General features: G+C 28.6%; 3 protein-coding genes across 3 annotated transcripts in view; 2 read left to right on the top strand and 1 right to left on the bottom strand.

The window, feature by feature from the left end:
• The first annotated feature begins 2,297 nt into the window (after positions 1-2,297).
• On the top strand, positions 2,298-10,391 carry LOC132943358 (uncharacterized). Its single transcript, XM_061012323.1, has 3 exons — positions 2,298-2,507; positions 5,439-6,823; positions 9,143-10,391. The coding sequence occupies exons 2-3, from the start codon at positions 5,439-5,441 to the stop codon at positions 9,384-9,386; spliced, it is 1,629 nt and encodes a 542-aa protein (XP_060868306.1). The 5' UTR covers positions 2,298-2,507; the 3' UTR covers positions 9,387-10,391.
• A 3,839-nt stretch (positions 10,392-14,230) lies between these two features.
• LOC132943659 (lipoma-preferred partner homolog) lies at positions 14,231-19,432 on the top strand. The gene is made up of 9 exons (XM_061012680.1): positions 14,231-14,387; positions 14,465-14,777; positions 14,847-14,959; positions 15,026-15,239; positions 15,346-15,515; positions 17,071-17,249; positions 17,738-17,858; positions 17,939-18,306; positions 18,466-19,432. Exons 2-8 carry the CDS (start codon positions 14,522-14,524, stop codon positions 18,068-18,070), a joined length of 1,185 nt encoding a protein of 394 aa, XP_060868663.1. The 5' UTR covers positions 14,231-14,387; positions 14,465-14,521; the 3' UTR covers positions 18,071-18,306; positions 18,466-19,432.
• Positions 19,433-21,315: 1,883 nt separating this feature from the next.
• Positions 21,316-23,028, bottom strand: part of LOC132943120 (cadherin-related tumor suppressor) — a 36,861-nt gene continuing 35,148 nt past the window's right edge. The window contains exon 14 of the mRNA XM_061011944.1: positions 21,316-22,924. Within this exon, the coding sequence (XP_060867927.1) occupies positions 21,818-22,924 (1,107 nt within the window). The 3' untranslated portion in view covers positions 21,316-21,817. The remainder of the gene's footprint in view (positions 22,925-23,028) is intronic.

Raw genomic sequence — 23,028 nt, 5'->3', positions numbered from 1 at the left:
AGACATTGATTGACTGACTTTCCAGTTACATAATACCTATTATATGAACTTGAAATATTAATTTAAGATTCATTAGCTATTTATATAACAATAAATTTGATACATCGTTAAAGAAATAAAAATATTCTTTTAATTTGCTGTACCTATATTTTATTTGTTATTGAATTATACCTTTCTTCTTAGTGGTTTATATTTTTCAATTACCTATATTATATCGCTGATATAATAGTAATTACTAATTAATAATGAATGGAAATTATATTGTTAAATTACAATGGGAAAAAAAACAATCACACATAAATGAATACATATTAAATGATTATAATTATTTGAGTTGTTTTTATCAATTATACATAGTTGATACCTATATATATATATATGACTTTAAATCTTATAAAATAACAAAATAGAGAAAGCATTAATCTCTAGAAATGTTTATAAATAATTATTTAACTATCAGATATTGTCTATTTGGCATAATATTATAACTTACCAGTATAATCTACACAAATCCATTATTTTATCTAATACAAATTAATATAATAATGTACATATTACATATATATTATAATATAAGATAGCAGAACTCTAAAAGTACAAAGCATTTTACTAGGTACAATTAGCACATAATTATTTTTATGCAGACATTCAATAATAAATATACAAATAATAAATTGAATTCAATAATAAAATTAAAATATTGTATAATAATTTAATCATATAATACATAATATATGCATATTACATTACATTAATATTTAATACGGCCACAGTTTAAAATGTGTGATCATATGCTAATCTATTTATAAAAATATTTATTATGTATAAAGTATATAGTTTCTTAAAACTACTTTAAAAATGTACATTTTGATATTACCCTATAGGTAGTTGTTTGTATTACATTTAAAATTTAGCTTTCACGTGTTTACAAATGATTCAACAGAAGTGTGAATGCACTATATGTAGGCCTTACAAGTTTACATGCTATAAACAATGATACACGTGCACACATAGTCACACATTCACTCATCTGTGAGTACTTTTTAAGTAGTTTTAAGTGGAAATCGACAAATGCATGAAGAAGCATTGGAAGGCGGCAATCATCAAAATCACGAAAACGTATTTTCTTCGGCGTGAGACATGATGATAAATATGTTTTTAAAGAATATTCTTAGATTGTTTTTATGTATTTTTTACAATAACAGTTACTGTCGGTTGTAGGTATACAGGATTTTTAAATTGTAAGAATATTACAATATCACTTTCAATAAAAACGTAATGTATTCAGTATTCACTGTATTGTTTATTATGTTAGAAACTCATAAACATACACAAATATAGAAAACTGCTATCAACGAACATAGGTAATTTTAAATGTGGTGATATAAGGTAATCATTAATGGATTGCATATTTGATAAAAAAAAAAACGCAAATTTATTTCAGAAATAAATTACGGTAACATTAACTAACTTATAATGCTGTCAATCGTCAAGGTAAATTAGGCTTTCATTTTCAAGAGTAAAAAGGTAATTTCATAATAAAGAACTTTAAATAGATACCTATCCTACAATACATAAAATATTAGCTCAAACAGTCAACCAATTTTATTGAACATCTTATCCATGTGCAATACAATATAGTATATTATACAAGTATTAAACGTAATTTTTTATAAAATTGAAAAAAAAATGTTTTATTGTTATAACTTATTATATATACGAATTCCTTGGCATATAAAAATATTTTAAATCTTTGTATCAAAATATTGCTTAACTTTAGTCGACACAGCTTAGCTTGAGACTATTTTATAGGACTTAAAATGTTTAATTACTTGCGCTTTCGTGATTATAACCATTGCTTTATCACACAATTTATAAATTAAAATTTTTTATTTAATTTTACTTTTATACTTTCATTTCAAACATTATATCGAATGCTTATTAATTATATTTAATTATTTGTATAGCTAGAACGATCCCCAGAAAGTTTCATAATTTATTTATTTTTGTCACGTCAATAAAAAATGACGTATGGATTATGTTATGATATACGTCTAGCCGTCTAGGTACGTCGTCCAATACAAACATTGTAATGCCGTACCTGTAGCTACCCATACATAATAAATTATAAATTTCATTCATATCGTATTGGCTGGCCAAAAGTACAAATGGGTGTACCGATGCACAAACAGTATCATATAGTGGATATAGGTATACGAGTCACTACGCCACGTGAGAGCAGGGGAAATTAGTTAATGAGTGAAAGAAAGCATCGGTGCGTATACCGACTAGAGTACTACGACATTGGGTTAGTCTTGTGTGGCTTGTTGTAAGTACGGTACGGCCGCTTGTAGAAAGTGAAATGTGAATATTTTTACTTTTTAAAACCAAACTAAAATTCCGATAAGACTGAACCAGTGTACACTTTTTTACGTTGTAGGATAGAGTTTGTTTACTAAATACAGTGTTTTGTGCATTTAAAGGATAATAAAAACAAATTTGTAACGGTAAGTTCAATTTTTTTTATTTATCCGTTAGTAAAATATTATGGTATATATGATTTTTTTGCCTTGTATAGCATTTTCAATAGAGTTTCATAATTTTATAGAATAATTTCATAAAAAAGTCTGATTGGTGCTCGTAAAAAAAATGTCCAATTGAACTAACTATTGTTAGCAATATTTATTCAGTAACATATACTAAATTCCACTTTTTCTCAATATTAACAATACATCATGCATTAAAATAAATTCATATTTAATATTTCAAATCATATAATATATCTATTATGCCTATATTATATTAACATTATGACATTATGGTGATTACAGTCATGCCTACACTTAATAATTTTGACAATTTGACACACGTGTTAGTGTAACTAACCTAACCTATATACCTATAACCTAACCTACTATAGATTTATATTTATTTATTATAGCCATATTATATAAATACATATTATGTAAACAGAATATTGTAAAACATCATTTTTATAAAAACAACAAAAATATTTGAAAAACTGCTACTCATGCATACTATTCAGATAAAATTATACATAATATACCTACACAAAAAAATACGATATTATATTATAGTATAAAGGTATTATACTATTATAAAAGTAAACTCATAAGTATAGACGGTGTTTAGTTATAATATTATTGTTACGGTTAAGAAGTTAAACGACGTAACAATGGACTATTATTTAAATGTCTTACTATACCGGTTTAGACCCAAAAAAATAAGATTAATATAGAAACCATAGGGTGTATAGTGTATACAGTCGAACAAAAACCCGTTTAAACATTGTTTTTTAAGAACACCTATCATGTGGATAGCTATTATAATATTGGAATATAAATATATTTTTATACAAGGATAAAAAAAATGTTTGAATCATTATAGGTACTTGAATATAAACTATAAATGTACCTATAACATTATACGAAGACCGTCAATAACATTATCATGTTCTCATATTAACTCATGTCTTATAATGTTTTTTTAGAATAAATTTTCGTTCAGGATTAATTTAAATAACAACCATATTATAACATTCGTTTCATTCGATTCATGATATAATTTTTCCATAATATTAATAATACAAACATACAAATAAAATTGAAATACCAATAATTATTCAACATGGTAATATTATAATATATTATAATTAACTGTTGGTTTGAACGATGTACGCTGCAGAAAATAAAATATATATTAAAATACCAGCCTTTTTGTACTTTTCACATATCCATAATTGATCAGTGTCAGTTATGTCATACTTCATCAAGTATATAACACAATTATTTGAAAAGAAATATAATTTCTATTACACTCAAACTCATCACATCACATCGTCACAGTAATTTATCAAATTTGATTTATTTTTTAAAGAAATTAAAATACTTAAATGGTTTTAAAATTATAATATTATAATACCTATGATCATACAAAAATAACGAAATCCAATTTAACACATTTTTCTATGTGTATTTTAGTTTTTTGTGTTAAATAATTATCTATTTAACAACTCAAATGTTCTTTTTCCTCACTTAATAGTTAAAGTTAATACCCTTGATATTTCATTTAATTATCTTTCTACTTTTAATTACACGCACTGATATACAATTTACCATTTATCTTCGATTCTATATTATTTTATATTTTATATTTTATTATATATTATTATTTTAAGCATTAAATAATATTTATTTTATTGCATATATTTAGTATATGATAATAATATTAATTGTCTGTTAGACTAATTGTTTTTACAAGTAAAATAATAAAAATAAACATTACATAACAAACGGTTTTTCACAAATATATCTATAGTACCTAAAAATGTAGTATATTAGTGTTCTTTAGTTGATAAAATATAATATGATAACGTGATTAGAGCCACAGTTTCATGGATTAGTTGTATGTTTTCATGCTACCTATACATTATTTTTAATTTCAATTACCACGAATGTTCGTGACATTGGCAGAAGCATCCGGTAAACTAAGCGAAAGTGTGAGAAACTCGTGATTACCACTGATATTTACAATGTCATTAGGTTTAAACATTGAACGGAAAAGCCCAATGCCCTAATGAAAATTGTTTTACCAACAGTAATTTTTCAGTTTGTCTGCTTTTCAATAATATATATTCTCCTTATCATTTCCATTTTTAATTTTATCATGCTATTCCGGAACATTCATATATTTAATCAGATAGAAGACGAAACGGTGCGTTTCACCGTTGGGACCTGTCTAGAATAAGTGTTGCAGAAGGGAAAGTAAACTTCGATTCTAAGGTCAATGGCACTCGAAGCGTTTAAGTGTAATGAAATAATCATATAGTATTTTATTTCTATACGACTCTAGTTCATCTTATAAAGTTATTCGTATGTATGAATTAAGCAAAAAAAAAAAAGTATTGTTCATGCTTCCAATAAACACGTAGGTGGTAGCGAGTAGGTACCTATGTATCACTTAATTGGCTATTTGTGCGAGTATATCGGAGTATTAATGGGAAAACTTTAGAATATTATGTTTGCTTTAACACTGTGTTGTTCAGTACGATTGCAAAAAAAAAATGAGGACAAACACATTAAATATAATTTTCTAAGCTAATTAATATTTATCAATATTTTGAATTTTCCATAGTTCAATGCTAGACAATGAATTTAGTATAGATAAAGCTAAAATATAACTTGTAGGACTAAACATGTGTCACAAACTTATATGGCGTTGTGAATGTTATGCATGTATAATATTCAATATATTTAAATGTTTGACCTGCTTTTTTAAATACGTATTATGGAATACAAATTTAAATAGATTTAAAATTATTTAAAATGTTCCATAAAACATTCTAATACATTTCAATACCTAAATTATGCAAAAATATAGTTCAAGACTACTTAATAGTATATTTATTTTTTTTGCAGATGTGGAAAATATCATTCCTGTTTATTATATTACCTCTTATTGTTAATGGTGCTTCCGACAACAATAATGTTCAAATGACAAGAACATCTATAAAAGTAGCCAGAAATCTGGATCCTGATGCCATGGAAACGTTGGAAGTGAAAACTCGAACGGGAGACATCGCTACCATAGTTGTAAAGAAACGTGATAGCAGACAACAATTTACAGAATCAGCACCCAAACCAAACTTACAGTTGGTATCAATGAGTAACGAAAATACACCTAAAGTACCAGATCCTGTCGTCATACGGTCAGATTCAGTTTATGTTAAAAATCAAAAAGACGAAGAAAAAAAATCCCGAAGTCTTTTTCATGTGGATTCCGACGGCATACCTGTCATTACCGGAGTTCGAGAACCCGATGATGAAAATGACACTCAGGTTTGGAGAAACGCAAGAGTTATTAACGGTATTTTAGTTCCAAATACAAATAAAACTAACCAACATGTGGTAAAAGAAGAGTATAAGCCAGTTTCTCCAATGTTCAACGGCGTTTGGCAGGTGTACAGAAAAAAACCTGAGCCAGAAAAGGCTCAACCTATTTTAAACAATGAACAGCAACATTTTACGGCACAACGAGATTCGTATGACGAAAAATATATGACAGACAAGATCCTTGGGTACATAAAAAATATAAACGGAAACATTTTAGGCAATGACCGTACATCCAGGATGTTGGAGCCGGAGCCAAAAATGGAAGCTCGTGTGTTACATGCACCAAGTATAAGTGTTTTCCCAAATTCTGCCGCCTATTCACCAAAAACAGTATCAAGGTTGTCGTTCGAAGAGAGTGCAAGGACCCCCGTACTACAGTATGCTCATCCAGAGTTGGGCGTCCAAGTGGCAAAATATGAACCACCTGTTCCTGTTCCTGTTCCTGCAGAGGAAACCCAAAGAGACGGTAGAAGACAACAAGCACTTTCATATTTTGGGCATGATATTCATGCGGATAGGAGTCCTTACGCATTTGAGCCTGGCTTAGAAAAAGAATCTAGAGTTAAACTTCCTAAGAAATACTCTCCGCATTATAGCTTACCCGAAAAACAGGGGAAATATGTCCCTAGTTATTATACTAACGATGAAGCATCGTTTTGGACCCTAATGAAGAATAAAATGAAAACAAGTTTCGATAAGATGTCTGATTTAACAAGACCCGTAGTCGATCCATTAGTGGAAGCTACACATAAAATAACAGGAAATTTAGGTTTCGGAAACGGAAACCGCGAACTCACTAATGTGGTCAAAGAAAAGCTTGGTATGGTAGCCACGCCATCGATCTTGTTACCTGCACTGGGTCTGGTAGCCGGAGGAGCAGCTTTAGGACTAGGTGCAGTAGCAGTAGGAAGGTTAGTTGATTCAATATTTTTTGAATAAAATTACTAGTATCGTAAATTTAAACTCGATAACTTCGAAATGGTGTGCATATTATTTTACATATAGTAAAACAAAAAATAAACCTATTTAATTTTTGGACAATCTTATCTTAATTATAACTTACAGCGTGGTAAAATACCTAGCCAATAACGACATATTGTATGAAATATTTAATAAATATTTTTATATAAACGTGATGAATTAAAGAAAAACTTGTGTTAGGTATGTAAAACCATAATTCTTGTTTATCAAAATATTGAATAATAATAAACAACACGTAACAATTTCAATAATGCCCAACAACAATAGCAGCTGAAATCCGAAAAATTACGACACCTTTATTTACAAGCACACATAATATTAAACCATTCATAAATCGCATGTAATATGAACAATACCGCATGGTTAGGTATAGATACGCATATGCATATAATATTATAGTCTTATTTTACATTTCCCCGAGTAAAGTAGTAAACCACCTGCAATAATTTAATATTTTGACGAGATGACGGAAAAATGTAAAAAGAAAAAGTACAAAACATAAATACGGGGTTTCACTTTTTCCGGATAATCAATTGAATAAATATTTAAGTGTACGATATAATATTGACTCCCTCTAAACTGGACAATCGCAGAGAAATCGTTAAAATACGTCCACAGCACCAATGACAAATAGCATGACTGAACATTTTGGTTAAATAAAGTATTAAATAACACACAGAGCATGACATTGAAATTGAAATGAAAACGTGGTTGACGGTTAAACAACACAGGACACGTTTCACTTTCCATCCGTTAGAATAGGACCATCTCGTCGAGTTTATGTATAGATACACTAATAGGTTACCGTTACACCTTACTGTTCATATTGCTTTCTACAAGTTATAAATCTTAGTTTAAGCAAATAATTGAGAGTAAATATACTAATACAGTCTCGAGAAAAATATCAGATAACTGATCTTTATAACTGTTTAAATATATTTGGTGTATCCTTTGGAATAATTTGCATTTTTCGTTGAACATTGGACTATCCACCTTTATCAATTTTCTATTTTCAATCAAACTAAATATTACGCAGTTATCATGTGACGGTTTAGTTCTTTATATAATTGAAAATCAGTTATTATTACTTTCGGAGAATAGAAACTATTATTCCGCGTAACCTGCGGAGGTACGAATATCATATAATTCATATAATATTGTGTACCTACTTCATTATTTAGAAATTATGTAACTTATATGATGTGATATAAAAATGTTTACATGTATTATACATTAGGCAACATTATAATCTATGAAATAAATAAAATATCGGTATAAAAATATTAAATGTCAATCGTAATAAAAATAAAAATGTACCAATGTTAAAACAATAAGTAAATTATATAAAAACCAAACCATTAATATTTAAATTGAAGTAAAAATTACTAATGACGTATTAAACAGGTAGCTATGGTATTAAAAATGTTTGAGATATTGTTTTAATAATTAATTAGAAATAATGAATGGACTGTCGGAATATTGATATAGACATAGAATTTATAATAAAATAAATTAAAAACACAGAATACTGGTTAAAATTTAATTTTTAGGAGTCCTAAAATATTTACAATGTCCATACCATTTCTAATAAATCATCATTCGTCAATAGTTAAATGTACCTATAATCTATATATTATGTTTAAAACAAATAAATTAAAAATAATAATATCAATCAAAATTAACACAAAATATAAATACATAAAAGTAAATTAAATTAAATTATATACAATTTATGAACTATTAAAAAAAATATTATTTTACACATTTTGCTATATTATTTAAAAACTAGACTATTGTAATTTTTTTACTAAGTAACTCTTATATTCATTGTGTTGTTTGGAATGCAATGTATTTTTAAATTTTTTTTTTTTTTGAACTTTTAGTCGTTTAAGTATTGTTTATACCTATATATTCAGATTTATGCGATTTCGTAATTAAATCTAAATTACATATGGGTGTATAAGTGTTATTTTATTTTATACTTTGGGAAACTTTGATTGTTGAAGATTGTACCTACCAGTATTCCACGCTTATGATGGCCGTACCAGTTTCCCATTTACCTAATGAAACAAGCACATTTTATAATGTTGAAGTTTTCATTTTAATTGTAATACATCAACATAATAAATTAATAAATTTCCATCGCAAATAACTCTTAATGTTGTAAATCGAAATTAATAATAATACAAAATCGTACTATAATTTATACTTAATCAATAATTATTAATATTTAATTTCACGTATTACAGGTACCTCGATTATGACGTGGTAAGAATGAGAAATAATGATGATATAATTGAGTTCCAACGATCATTAAATGGATCATATCAACCAATTTTAATCCAACCGGCACAAATAGAAAACAAAACAACTAAAAATGAAAGAGAAGCTGAACCTATAAGTAGAAATAGAAGGTCGTTGTATTATAAAAATGGAAGACCATATACAAATCGTAAACTTAGGAAAGTTAAATTAACTCTAAAAACACTATAGTAACTTACACTATTCCTCGTAACTTTTATAATAGTAAATGATTAAATAGTTAAATATGTATAAGAATAAAATGTAGTATAAGCCATTAAATTTAGTTATGTTTAAATATAACAGTTGGTACCTAAGTAATATTAAATTTAAATAGTGGTCATAATAAGTATTTAAGAGATATATATTACATTATTTGAGATGGGTTAATTATATATAAATAACTTATTTATTCATCTGCAAAAATGTATTATCCTATATTAATATTTATAATATGCAGACATATTAATGTATACTTTACTGATTGTTAATTATTGTTATATTTTGTACTTAAGACCTTATGGGGCTTATACTAATTTATTATATAATATATTGGTAAAACTGTAATAAATTTCATATTTTAATCACCACAAATCTATAAAATATAAAAAGCCAAATTTAATCGTAGGTACCTAGGTAATTTTAATTTTTAAGCGACTTATTATAATAGGTTATTACTGATTGTATTTATATTATATTTAAATATATTTAATTAAAAACACATTTTGTTAGTTTTACTTTGTATATTTTTAAATTTAAATTTATTGTAATTCAAACATTTAATAAAGCTAATCTATCATGATAGTTATGTGAAAACTGTTCAACCTTTAATTTAAGTAAATTATATACATACAACGAAAGTAATATTTATTCACAGAGGATGTTACTTTTTCCTTTTTAGTTTATTTTAACTATATTGTATGCTTAATGCATGTATAGAGCAAGGTTTACAGGCTACAGAAATTATAGCAATAGCTGCAGTTCAGTTTAAACGTAACTTTTTAAAAATAGCAATGTACCTAAATAACATATAGGTACTTAATAAGTATTTGATTTAGGTATTATTTCTATATTACTTAAATTTTTAATAAAAATCAGATGTTGTTGTTGTATTACTACTGACAAAAAAAAAATATAATGTATTTAATCTAATATAAAATTTAAATAATTAATTGAATACAAATGATGATTTAAAAAAAATACATTTAAATATTGTAAAAATATAAATAAATATTTTTATTTAATATGTCGTACCTACCTATAGCATTATTTGAAAAAACAGTAATAATCATTACCAATCGATGATAGTGATGACTGATTTACGGTCTTTAGTAATGGCGTAACTTATTGGTACAAAATTAGTGGGGCAAAAATATTTTATTCACCAAAATCAAAACCATAGTCCAATTTTTTGTTTTTACACAAGTCTTAAAACTAATTTTATGGCTTGGAAACAAATCAGGTAGGTACCCTGCATCATATTATTAAATACTTAAATAATATTAAGTAGTAAGAGTTCATTAAAAAAACGATGATATTAGGTACCTAACTTTTTTGAAAAAAATAATGTGATGATAATCCTGAAAACATAATTTATAATTCATGAAATAATATTATTTGGTTACCTTTGTAACCCGGTTAATGCGATAACGTTGATAATACGATCTATATTCCCCAATAGTTTTTCAGTGTTCAGAAAATTGTAGTCATTTAAAATTTAAATAATAGTGTCATAAATAGGTAATAGCTGGTAATAGGTATGTAAATAGTACTATGTATAGGGATATTAGCTATAGGTATATTTTTAAAGTTTGCCAACACCATATTAATACTATACCTATCATATTACTATAATAGTACAGGTATACAGTATACTATAGACTATAGAGTATAGGTAATAGGTATATTGCCTATTAATGTAAAACATCAATCTGAGCGAGAGAGGGGCTGATGCCCCTCAATTCTCTCCCCGATTTCCACCAATGAACTGTAGTGCAAAAAACCTTAAGATTGTGAAAATATGATTTTTGTGTAGACATAGGTAGGTATCTTGTTAAAAATTCCAAAAATCATTTTTTTTAATGAACGCATTATTAAAGAAAAAGGGGTGAGCATGATTGGTGAATCACTCTGTTTATATTATATTATATATTTCACTATAAACGAAATTACATAACTCGTATAGTTTTATCACTCTCGCTCAGGCATTATAATATTACCGTCACATACTCACACGCGTACGTCGACACGTCATACCTACACATTATATAGGTACGCATACACATTCTATACACCGAAATGATTTCTTTTTAATAATATTATTATATGAATTATGAATGTAACACCTATAATACTAATACTTAATAGTATCAATATTATTATTTATTAGTTTATTACAACATTACGTTACCTTGCATTCGTGAGCATCCACTCACAACGGAACTACCTATCTGTAATATTACACATAGGTTAGGTACCTACCTACCTACGTGCAATACAATAATAATAGTATTCACATTTCACAGCTTACAATATCCGGTCAGATGTAATCGGAATCAAAGAGAAAGTCAATTTTTGTTTATTTATGTAAGTCATTCATGTTGGGTGTGTGTACGTCGTATATGATGAGCAAACATTTGTCATTCATAACAGCAACTGAACTTCTTAACTTATAATTTACAACAAAGATGAGTTATTTATAGAGAATAGTTGCATTCATTGGGCGCCTAGTGGAAGAGGGGTGGTATAGGGCTGGGTAGTTGAAAAAAATATCCTCAAAAAAAAATTCTCGGATAAAAAAACCCGACGCTAGGAAAAAAAATCGCTGGTATAATGTATAATGTACCATGGGGATTTACTTGCACGTCCAATTTACTTTGTTTTAGAGTAATTGTAAATTAAAATTTGATCTGTTATCAAATTTAAAAGTAATACTACTATTATACAGCCATAATATAGGCCCAATTTGATTTCTTTTTATATTTTAATTTTAAAGCAAGTTTACATAAGTACATGATACATGTCTATTGCCTGATTAAATTAAACTAATGCAAATTTACGGATTGAAATAATTAATGAACAGTGTTGTGTTTTTTCTAGATAGGTATATTAATTATATGTTTTATCTTATACAGATAAATGGGAAATATGTTATCTAAGATAAATAATTAAAACATCTAGATAAAATTTAATTTTTAAATATTTCTATTATAAATTATAATTAATGTTAATTAGGTATTTTATATTTTCTGATTACAAAATAGTAAATTTATATTTAAACATAATAGGTAAAAATTATTATTTAATATGTATTAGTATTATAATTTATAAATATACCTATATATATTTTTTGTCCTTAAATCATTAGATATATCAAGTTCATATTTTAAATGTTCTTAGTAATAAACTAATAAATGTTTTGGGTTAACTACGTATCAGCGTCGTATTCGCTGTCCGTCAACAGGATACCCGCATTCTGCAATTAAAATTGAAACGTTCACAAAAAAAATTATTATTGATTAATTATTAATAATAATATTACCATCTAGTGTAAAATAAAATACCTACAATACTAATTTTAGCATTGCAAAAACATCTACATGATTAGTGTATATCTATATTTTATTAAGGCAGATCTAGCCTCCTATGTGTTTATTTAATAATTTCCCATCACTTATTAGTTATTAAATATTGTTACCGGAATTTTATAAATTGTATTCACGTTAGGTTTGTAATAAATAGGTAAGTAGGAACATATTAAAAAAAAAATTTATCTTTTTTTTTATCTGGATAATAAATGTTGATTTTTATCTTTACTAGATATTTAAAAAATTATCTTTATACAACACTGTTAATGAATGTCAGAATGTCACAGCCGTAGGGCTGTAGCTAAATACTTACTAGTGAGTAATGACTAGTAATGACTGCAGAGTTGAGATGTTTAAAACATTTTGTTTTAAACACTTGTTTAAAACATGTTTTAAACATCTAAATTAATCAAACATGGTTTTGTTTAAAACGTTTAAAACAAATGATTTAAACAATATAAAAAAACAGTTGTTTAAAACAGAAAAACATAATTTATGTGCATATAACTTATAATTTAATAACTTCATACTGACAACTCCTATTTATTATTGTTTTTTGTTTCATAAACAAATTTGAAATTTATAACATTTATGTAATAATAAGCTTACTTATTCAAATTACTAAAAGTATATATGGTTCTATTACTTCTGTAGTTCTGTAGGTAATATATTTGTTTAATTTTAATTTTTAATACCTATATCATTTACAAATTACAACACAAACTTATACAACAGAATTATAAAATATTAAAATGTATTGTTGAATGTTTACTGTTCAACTATAACAGTTGACACTTAACAAGTCATAATGTAAAGCATAAGCTATAAAGAAATTAGAAATAGAATTATTAAAATTACATACCAATAAATAACATAACAATTAGTAATTATAGTTGTACTCCAACATAAATAAAAATTTATAAATTTTATAAAATGTTTATAATTAATATATATATAAACATTTTATAAAATTAAGATATTAAATAAATTACATATTTTGTTTTAAACTCGATTAAATGATGTTTTAGACATATTTAAAACATTTGAAAATATTATTTTAAAAAAACACGTTTTAAACGATAAAAACAGTTTGTTTGATTTTTTTAAAAAAATCATGTTTTTAATCAACCCTGATTCTACGATTGTATTACTAATGAGTACTAATTACTATTACTAATGTGTATTACTAATGGGCCATGGCCATAATAGTACCATAGAACAATACCTACTAAGTAGTAAGTACTAACAATTAACAAATACGTATATAGTACCAGTACTTTTTTTTTATAAGTATTTAGTTATACCAGCCTACCAATTTTCAAGTTAACAACACTTTTTCCTCCATGAATTGGTATATAAATAATAATAATGTTATGACATCATGCTTATCATTATCCAATGTGTATATCCGTCTGTTATCAAATATTATTATTATTATTATTAATATAATATATCATAATCTAATCCCACATTATTTAAGCATCTACCTAATACCTATATTAAATTTCCAATTTACATTCAAAAAATAATTGCTTACGATCCGTCAAGGCGTTTAAAATTATCAAATTTTAAGCAGGAGACCGTTCATAATCAAGACATCTTCCAGGTAAGAATAACGATCTACAACAAACCAATTTAATTGTTAATTTATCATTCATTCCATTGTCATCGAATTCCACACAGGTGACTAATACTGTTTTTAGTATCGTTTATACAGTTATAAATCTAGTTCTCAGAAATATGTACAAAAAACCGTCAAGTCCATTATATGCCAATGTTTCTGGAGTAAAGTACAAGAGTGAAGAGTTGACTTCACAAAATGAACCCACTTACTACAATACAGTAACAAAAAAAATGCCAAAACCTTCCCAAGGCATTTATAGCAATGTGAACTACCATGAGAAATCCAACAACATATATTCTAACATTGCTGAAACAGGCAAACCGACTTATAAAAATACTCAATATCCATTATACGACAATCTAAAACCATTAGGTTTGTTATTACTTATTGATACATTTTTTAAATTTTATTTTGATTATTAATTATATATATTTAAAATAGGTAAAGATAACAACCACTGCCCTCCATCTCCAGTAAGTTCTAGTTATTCTGAACTTCAAAAGGCGGTTAGTTACGAAGATGATGCAAAAGATTTTGATAATTCTTCTTCTCAGGTGAATAGACAATAAGATAGATATCACTTCATTAATTATTTGTATTTTTATTATTACTTCTCTTAGGCATCGAAAATGTATGAATCAATCTATGAGCCTATTAATGCTGTTCGTCCACCTAGTGAGTTATCATCTACATATTCAATGAGCAGTCTTTCACAGTCCATTACTACTCGTGAACATGAAACCGAAGTTGATTCTTTAACTGATCTCCTTGTAAATTCAATGTCCGTCAATGACGGTAAAAAAAGTTTGGACAGTAATGCAAGTTCTTTAGATTGTAAGTATTTTTTTATAATCTATAATATTATTTATATTATTTATATATTTTAAGAGTTAATAATTTCATTTATTAATAAAAATAATCATTTATCATATATATTTAGGGAATTGTACTAAATGCAATGAAAAAGTAATGGAGGAAGGTCTTGGGTGCACAGCAATGGGTAATATTTATCATATAAAATGTTTTACCTGTACCCATTGTGGAGATCAATTGGAAGGAAAACCATTTTATCACATTGATAACAAGCCATACTGCGAAGAAGGTTATTTGGTAAGTATTTGACTATAACAGGGCATGGAATCGCTTATGAAAAATTTGGTTACCGGTTTTAGGGGTTTTTGATTACCGGTTACCAAAATTATCTCTAAAAATGTGGTTAATGGTTTGGAAGCGGTTTTAATTCTTCAAGATTACAAGTAACTACTTTGGAAACGGTTTTTTCCATTTATGTTTTTTTTAATTTGTGTTTTACTTTTAAAACACAAAACAAAACAAGTATCCACTTTATAAAATGGTTTAGGACAAGCTAAATTAAAAAATAAATATCTATATGGCTATATTTTATCATTTGAAGCTATGGATAAATATAAATTTAAATTAAATTAGTAAATTACCCATAGGCCATAACCATCAATTGAAAAATAGTTCACGGAAAAGTGTTACCAACAGCGACAATTACAATAAAATAAAATGAATAATAATCATCTAATATGTTCTATAATATATCTTTGAACCAATGAATTGTACTACGATTGGTGATTATTGCTTATTATCACGGCTACAAACAGTATACCATCTTTAATCGTACTTAGTATTACCTTACATGTATAATCTTGTAAATAAAATTATTAATCAGAAAATTGAAATACAATATCCTGTAAAAAAAAATATAAAATATAAAAATCAAATATAACGTTAATTATTTTGATATTTCCAGTTTTGTTGAATTGACCGGTTTTTAAAAAAAAAAAAAGATTATCGCTACACGTTACCCCTTAATTGTCCTTGGTGGTTACCGGTAATTATTAATCGCTTCTCAAAATTTAAACTTACAAACCAGAATGCGGTTACCAGACCCAAAATTGGTCATGATAACCAGTTTCAAGCCGCGGATTATAACCATAGACCTATAAAGATCTTTATAGGTCTATATTATAACATGTACAGTAACATTATATTAGTTATTACAGTTTTTAATAAAATACTATATCATGTAAGCTTGTAATATTTTATATTAATTTAACATTGAGTGATAACAAAACCTTTAAATAGAAAATTAAAAATTAATTATTTTCAACAAATTGTTGTAAGAATCATTTTAACTTGTTAAGTATGATAGATAACTGTTCTAGCATTTTTTTTTTACTGTCCCCTAGTATAAATTATACATAAATACACTTGTATATAAAAAAATTATGGGGATATTTTTTAACAAACAAATTTTGTTAGATAATGATTTCAAACTATTTTTATGAGTCAATTCAGGCATTCAGTGTTATTTTAACAATTAGTTATTGCACACAAGGCACCTATGTTTTTATACCTAAATAAACTGTTAATTATCATCAAATGTATGTATTGAAACAAATTAATATTTATAATGTAATTAACAAGATTTTCTGCATTTTTATCATGATAATTTTTTCCCTTAATGTTTTAAATTTTCCATTCTTTAGTTTTATAAAAAATAGTATTTTTTTTTATTGGTATTAATGTATTATTATTATTATATCTAAGTAGAATGTATGATGCTATTCAAATATAATAACTGTATTTTATAGCAATTAAAATAAATATTTTCACATTCACTTTGTATTATATTCAGGATACACTAGAAAAATGTTCAGTTTGTCAAATACCAATTTTGGATAGAATCCTGAGAGCCACAGGACGCCCATATCATCCTCACTGTTTCCGATGTATTGTATGCTCTACATTATTGGATGGTATACCCTTCACCATCGATGCAGCCAATCAAATTTATTGTATTGATGACTTTCACAAGTAAGGCATCTTGTATGCTATGCACGCATACATAATAAATAATCAAAATTATAAATATAACTGAATATTCAATAAGTATGCTTATAATTGGGTTGTTGATATTGTTTGAGCAATAAAAGAAAAGTAGTAGTAAATAAGTAAAAGTGTCTTATTATATAGTAATTATTGATTATGATTTGAAAAATCAATATCATTTACTATTAATATTATTAAGATCAAAAAACATAAATATTCTTGTATAAACTGGTTGTATAAAATATAGTTAATTAATATGTAATGTTTATTATAAAATGTTACTACTAGATTAAACCATTTGATAGTTTGAATATTTTTCATATTGTCATCAATTTCTGTATGAAAATAAAATAGTTAAATAGTCCCTAATTGTGAAGATGTTAAATATTTATTACCGTTACATTAAAGTACATACATATTATAAACATTAAAAATATTTGTGATGTTACTATAACCACGATTTTTGTCTATAGGAAATTTGCTCCAAAATGCAGTGTATGCCAATTCCCTATTATGCCAGAGGTTGGTCAAGATGAAACAGTAAGATTTGTTGCATTGGACCGAAGCTTCCATGTGCAATGTTACAGATGTGAAGTCAGTTAAAAAAATACCTTAAATTATTTTTGATTCCAGTTTATTTTATTTTCCATAAATTTGTCAACTTATTTTTCTAGGATTGTGATACTTTATTAGGATCAGAAGCTGAAGGTAGAGGATGCTATCCATTAGATGATCATGTGTTGTGCAAAAGTTGTAATGCTAAAAGAGTTCAAGCTTTAACTTCAACCATGATTACCGAGCTTTAAATAACGCTATACTCTATTCCAAATAAGAGCGCACTGGGCGGCGTACAAAAGCCAGTCAAATTCACACATGTATACCCCACTCTAAACATTTTCTGTGGTATGCACGATGGCGTTGACAATAGCCAACACAAAATGATTAGACATTGTTGGGGGTCGAGACATTGTTTTGCGGCTCATTTGTGGCACCAATGTTGTACGCTCTTATTTGGAATAAAGAATATGTCGGAACTTCACAAGTTGGTATATTTTTTAAATAAACTAACCAATAGTTATTATATAAATTAATATTAGTTACTTATAACAGAATAAATAAGTTATTACATATAAATATATATTATTCAACAATTATTGTAAGCATGGTATTATTTGTTTATTGTATTTTTTTTTTTTCATAGGTTCCTAATTTGGATTTAGCAAGCAAATACATGAAATTAACTACCAAAGTTAATTGAGCACTCTATTTACGAGTCAAATTGTAGTTATTAAATCATCAAAACCATCTTATTTATCCATCATATTAGTATAATCATGTTTTAATGATGTGATGTATGCGTTTATAATTTATATTAGCTTCTGAAAACTGTTGATAAATTAGTTGATGGTATTTACGCTTGCAGTTAACCTGTTAGTATTATTAAAATAATTTATAAGTTATAACTCATATTATTGGATAATTCCTTCTTTTTATAACTTTTATATTTTTTTATTTTTTTTTACGCTATAAATATTAGCCATTATACATTGTAATAATAATTTGTCATTAATCATAGTTGAACAATTCTCATTCCATACTACTGTTACAGACTTACAGTAATACTTTTATTTTTTAAGATTGTCCCAATTGTTGACATTCTTTGCTAGTCTATTATAACTGATAGTAATTTTGTAATACAATTCTCAAATTTTATAATTATGAACCTACTCATTACTCATATTTATGTTAGTTTTAAAATAAAAACTTTTTTTAAGTTGAAGTTAAATTATCATACCACTAATATAATATATTTTATATTGGTGTGTAAAAAAATATATTTAACATACTTGTTCATTTAGGGCCTGTTTTACAATCATAGTTTAAACCTCGGTTACGCTTAACCCACTGATTTTACCAGCCAAATTCGGCGGCTTATCTTTAGTTTAACGATTGTAATACGGGCCCTTGGTCAATTCTGTGTCTTAATACATTATCTATTTATATTAGATTATTAACTTATGCATTTGAAGTGATATATCTAACTGCTATTATTTTTAATATTATTCTCACATTATTTATATCTATTATGTTCTAATGTATACTAAAATATCATATGTAGCGTAGAAAGTGATATATTAGCTATTTAAAATAAACATTCATTAACCTCAGACCATTGTGTGTTTTATATTTGTCATAAATATTAGTTTTTTAGGTTCGTTATACACTTTACATGTTATGCATTATTTATGATGGTGTCCCAATCACCAATATTTGGTAAATAATAAAAAAAAAAAGAAACAAAATATAATACAATACTCTTCAGTCCAGTCTTTATACAAACATAAATTATGGTTATTTATTTTGTGAATTAATTATAACCATTTTATTTATTTATTTATTCCAGTAGCGAACTATGGGTCATCTCCCCCCCGGACCACGTTAATGATAAAAATGTATTTTTAAATGACCTTATAATTTATAAAGGTATTAATATATGAAACTAATTTCAAGATGTTTAATCAGCAGGCTATACTAAAGAGTAAAGAGTGCATTTTCAGTGATTTTTAATGTAGCCATGCATTTTTCAGTATATTTATTTCATATTTTTAATGAAATCGTATATTTTTTACCTACGTAAAAATTCAACATTCATGCCATTGCACATCAATTTTAAAGTGTTCCCTATTTTAATGTGTGACTCACTGATAGGTACCACAGGTATATAGTATTATGGTACCACCACCGCCATGGCAAAGTATATTATAATATTTATTATTTTGTCATAACTACCATCTACCACTAGGTAGTAAATATTATACCTATTACCATTATATATTAATCCATCAGTTTCCCAGCGCCGTTTAAGTTACATAGATTTTGAAGGATAAGGGGCGAATTACAACCGCTTAAACTGGGCTGACCACTCAAATAAATAAAGATGTAGTCATTAATAAAAAAAAATTTCAATTTTCTTCCAAACTTAATAGTGCTAGTGACACCGGTTGATTGCCATTTTCATACATATTTTACATGTTTTTGAATTTTGTAGTAGTAGACGAGGGGGTCAGATCCCCTCCCATTGACTTTGGAGTGAATAATCTTTCATATTGTGTTTGATGTGAATTTTGAATCAATTCATATTATATTCATTGTTCCTTATTGTTAAATATTTTACTACCTATAAGTAAAAAGTTTTGAGAAGGTGGGGGATTTTCCAATTTTCCCCTCCCATTTAGCTATGTCGTTTTATTTTTGATCCCCCCTTTCAGAAATCATGTCTACGTTGTGCCACTCATTGGATCAAATCAATTTTCTGTGGACCAACATTGTCTATAACAAAATAGTTTAAGTGTTATACCTACCTACATTATAAGAAATTACTTTTTTTGGCACGTGGGTGGCGAAAATATGTTGCCTTGGGGCATATAGTGTCCAAATACGGGCCTGTCCGCCAGGTTTCCGAATTTCCGAGACATTAAGACATGTATTCAGTGGCGTCATTTCAGTTTTTGGGATTGGGGGACAACATTTTCGACCGGCCCATAATAAAACTGAAACAAAAACGCTCGCTAACAATTACATTACATTACACTACAGTTGCATTTTTATCTCAATACAAAATATAGCCTTCTTACACAATTGTATACTTACTTACTAGTTATAGTATCATAGGCATAAATAACACATTTTTTGAGAGATAACAATGACTAAAATAATGAATACATAATATGTAGTCATGCAGAGGGATACCTAAATATATTACCTGTTAGGTACTATATGAAGGCCCAAAACTAGCCCATACCTGGCCCGACAGCAGCCCGCTAATGACAAGGGGGGTTGGGAATTTATTCTCACCCTGCCATCCCTCTCCCAACTGACGCCACTGCATGTACATTATTATCGATATTTGTGTGTGATCTTCGCTGAGCTTAAGCGAAAACGATTAACAATAACGCCTTGTGCGCAGTGGTTGTATGTGACATGAATGGAAGACATGTCCACGAACGTTTTCGTGATGGAAAAAAATGATACAAACACGAAAATGGAAAAATAAGAAAATCAGTCAATTTTTTATTCATTGGTACACATATTTTTATATATATACATATTATACTTACAAAACTATATGGCACAAATATTATGTACAATCGCGAAACGTATCTTTGTATATAGCTTATACATATATGTCTACGACTATAATATTATATGTTTATATCTATTTATAATAGGTATCTTATATTTATGAAAATTGTACATATAATTAAAATATTTTGTACAAAACACGATTATGTAATACTTTTTTATATTATTATAATAATATTAATTACACATTTACAAGGTAGTAAAATTACTTAAGAGTATAAAAATATAAAAAAAGTGATTCGAAAGAGACAGGAATTAAAATACATAAAAATAATAATAATTAATAATAATGGTGACTGCTCGGGGGACGGGAATAATGTATTGGACTAGCACCGTTTGCGTCGACCGGGCGCGACATATTTTTTTATTACTGTTCAACATGGTCACGGCGGTCGTTGTCGTCATTGTCGTCAGACGTACTCTTCCGGGGACTTAGGCGACTGTCTGGACGATGATGTACCTTCGCCCGTTCTCGTCGCCACAGAGTCAACGGCTGACTGACCATTGCCGATGCCACCACCAACACCACTGCCAACGTGGTGATGGTGGTGGTGCAAGCGGTGATCGTGGTCGGTGTAAGGCGACGACGGCGACGGCGGCTGCATGATTGGCCTCATGCCGTTGTTGGACGGGGCCCAGTTGAGCAGGTAATCCCAGCCAAGGCCCACTGGTATGCTGGACGACTCGGACGGGTTGTTGTTGGGCGTCCGGACGTTACGGTACATAGGACCGTCGTCGTCGGACGCCACCAGCGTGCTCAGAGAGCCCCTGAACGAAGAGTCGAACGTGTCATAACCCGCGGCCGCCTGCATTTGTTCCTGTTGCTGGTGCTGTTGCTGTTGCTGGTGTTGGGCTACCATGACTGCGGCGTCGGACGACGAGGACGACGAAGGTGGGAGCTGCGACGGGAGCGGCAACCGGCGGCGGCGCTGAGAATCCCTGTCCGACGACCCGGACGCGCTCTTGCCACCGCTGCTGCCGATCTTGTTGAATATTACGTCGCTGAGCTTCTCGCCCGACACGCTGTTGTTATCGTACTCAATTTCCGAGCACGTGAACGAGTCGTTGCCACTCTCGTCCGACGACGTTGACGTACCGGTGTCGTCGTCGTCATCATCGTCGTTCTGCCGGTGATGCTGCTGCTGGTGCCGGCGGAGGTGTGCGTGGTCGTCCACCATTATGTTGGACGGTCGTCCGCCGCTGCCGCCCGTCCCGGACACCACGTCCACCGTGCTCCCCAGGCTGGGTGGTCGGCCGTGCTGTTGCTGTTGCTGTAGCTGCGACTGCGACCGCCCGCCACTGCCCACGCCACTGCCGCCACCGCCACTGTTGCTCCCGACCACGCCACCGCCTCCACCTCCACCGCCGGACATACCACTGCCCGACAGGCTGTGACCGCTCATTACCGGACTGTTCAAGCTCCGTTCACTGTTGCTGTGCATAGGACAGTCTTTGCTCACCACGCCTGACGACGAGGTGGCCAACAGCGCCGTCTGAAGTGGTTTACCGCTTATGTCCTGCGCACAAAAAACAATTGATCGAGTTAATATCAACCGTTTTGGTTCACATCAAAAAAATTCTACAGAATGATATAATTATAATCATAATAAATAATGTTTAG

This window comes from Metopolophium dirhodum, chromosome 4 (assembly GCF_019925205.1).
Source record: "Metopolophium dirhodum isolate CAU chromosome 4, ASM1992520v1, whole genome shotgun sequence".
Taxonomy (NCBI): domain Eukaryota; kingdom Metazoa; phylum Arthropoda; class Insecta; order Hemiptera; family Aphididae; genus Metopolophium; species Metopolophium dirhodum.
Note: the sequence above shows the minus strand (reverse complement) of the source record. Positions and strands in the feature narration are given on the sequence as shown.

Bases quoted from the DNA above. Each gene is read 5' to 3' on its own strand.
- LOC132943659 (XM_061012680.1), top strand. From the start codon at position 14,522: ATGTACAAAAAACCGTCAAGTCCATTATATGCCAATGTTTCTGGAGTA. The intron at 15,240-15,345 runs GTAAGTATTTTT...ATATATATTTAG, and splicing joins TAATGCAAGTTCTTTAGATT to GGAATTGTACTAAATGCAAT. The intron at 15,516-17,070 runs GTAAGTATTTGA...TATTATATTCAG, and splicing joins ACTGCGAAGAAGGTTATTTG to GATACACTAGAAAAATGTTC.
- LOC132943358 (XM_061012323.1), top strand. From the start codon at position 5,439: ATGTGGAAAATATCATTCCTGTTTATTATATTACCTCTTATTGTTAAT. The intron at 6,824-9,142 runs GTTAGTTGATTC...CACGTATTACAG, and splicing joins GGTGCAGTAGCAGTAGGAAG to GTACCTCGATTATGACGTGG.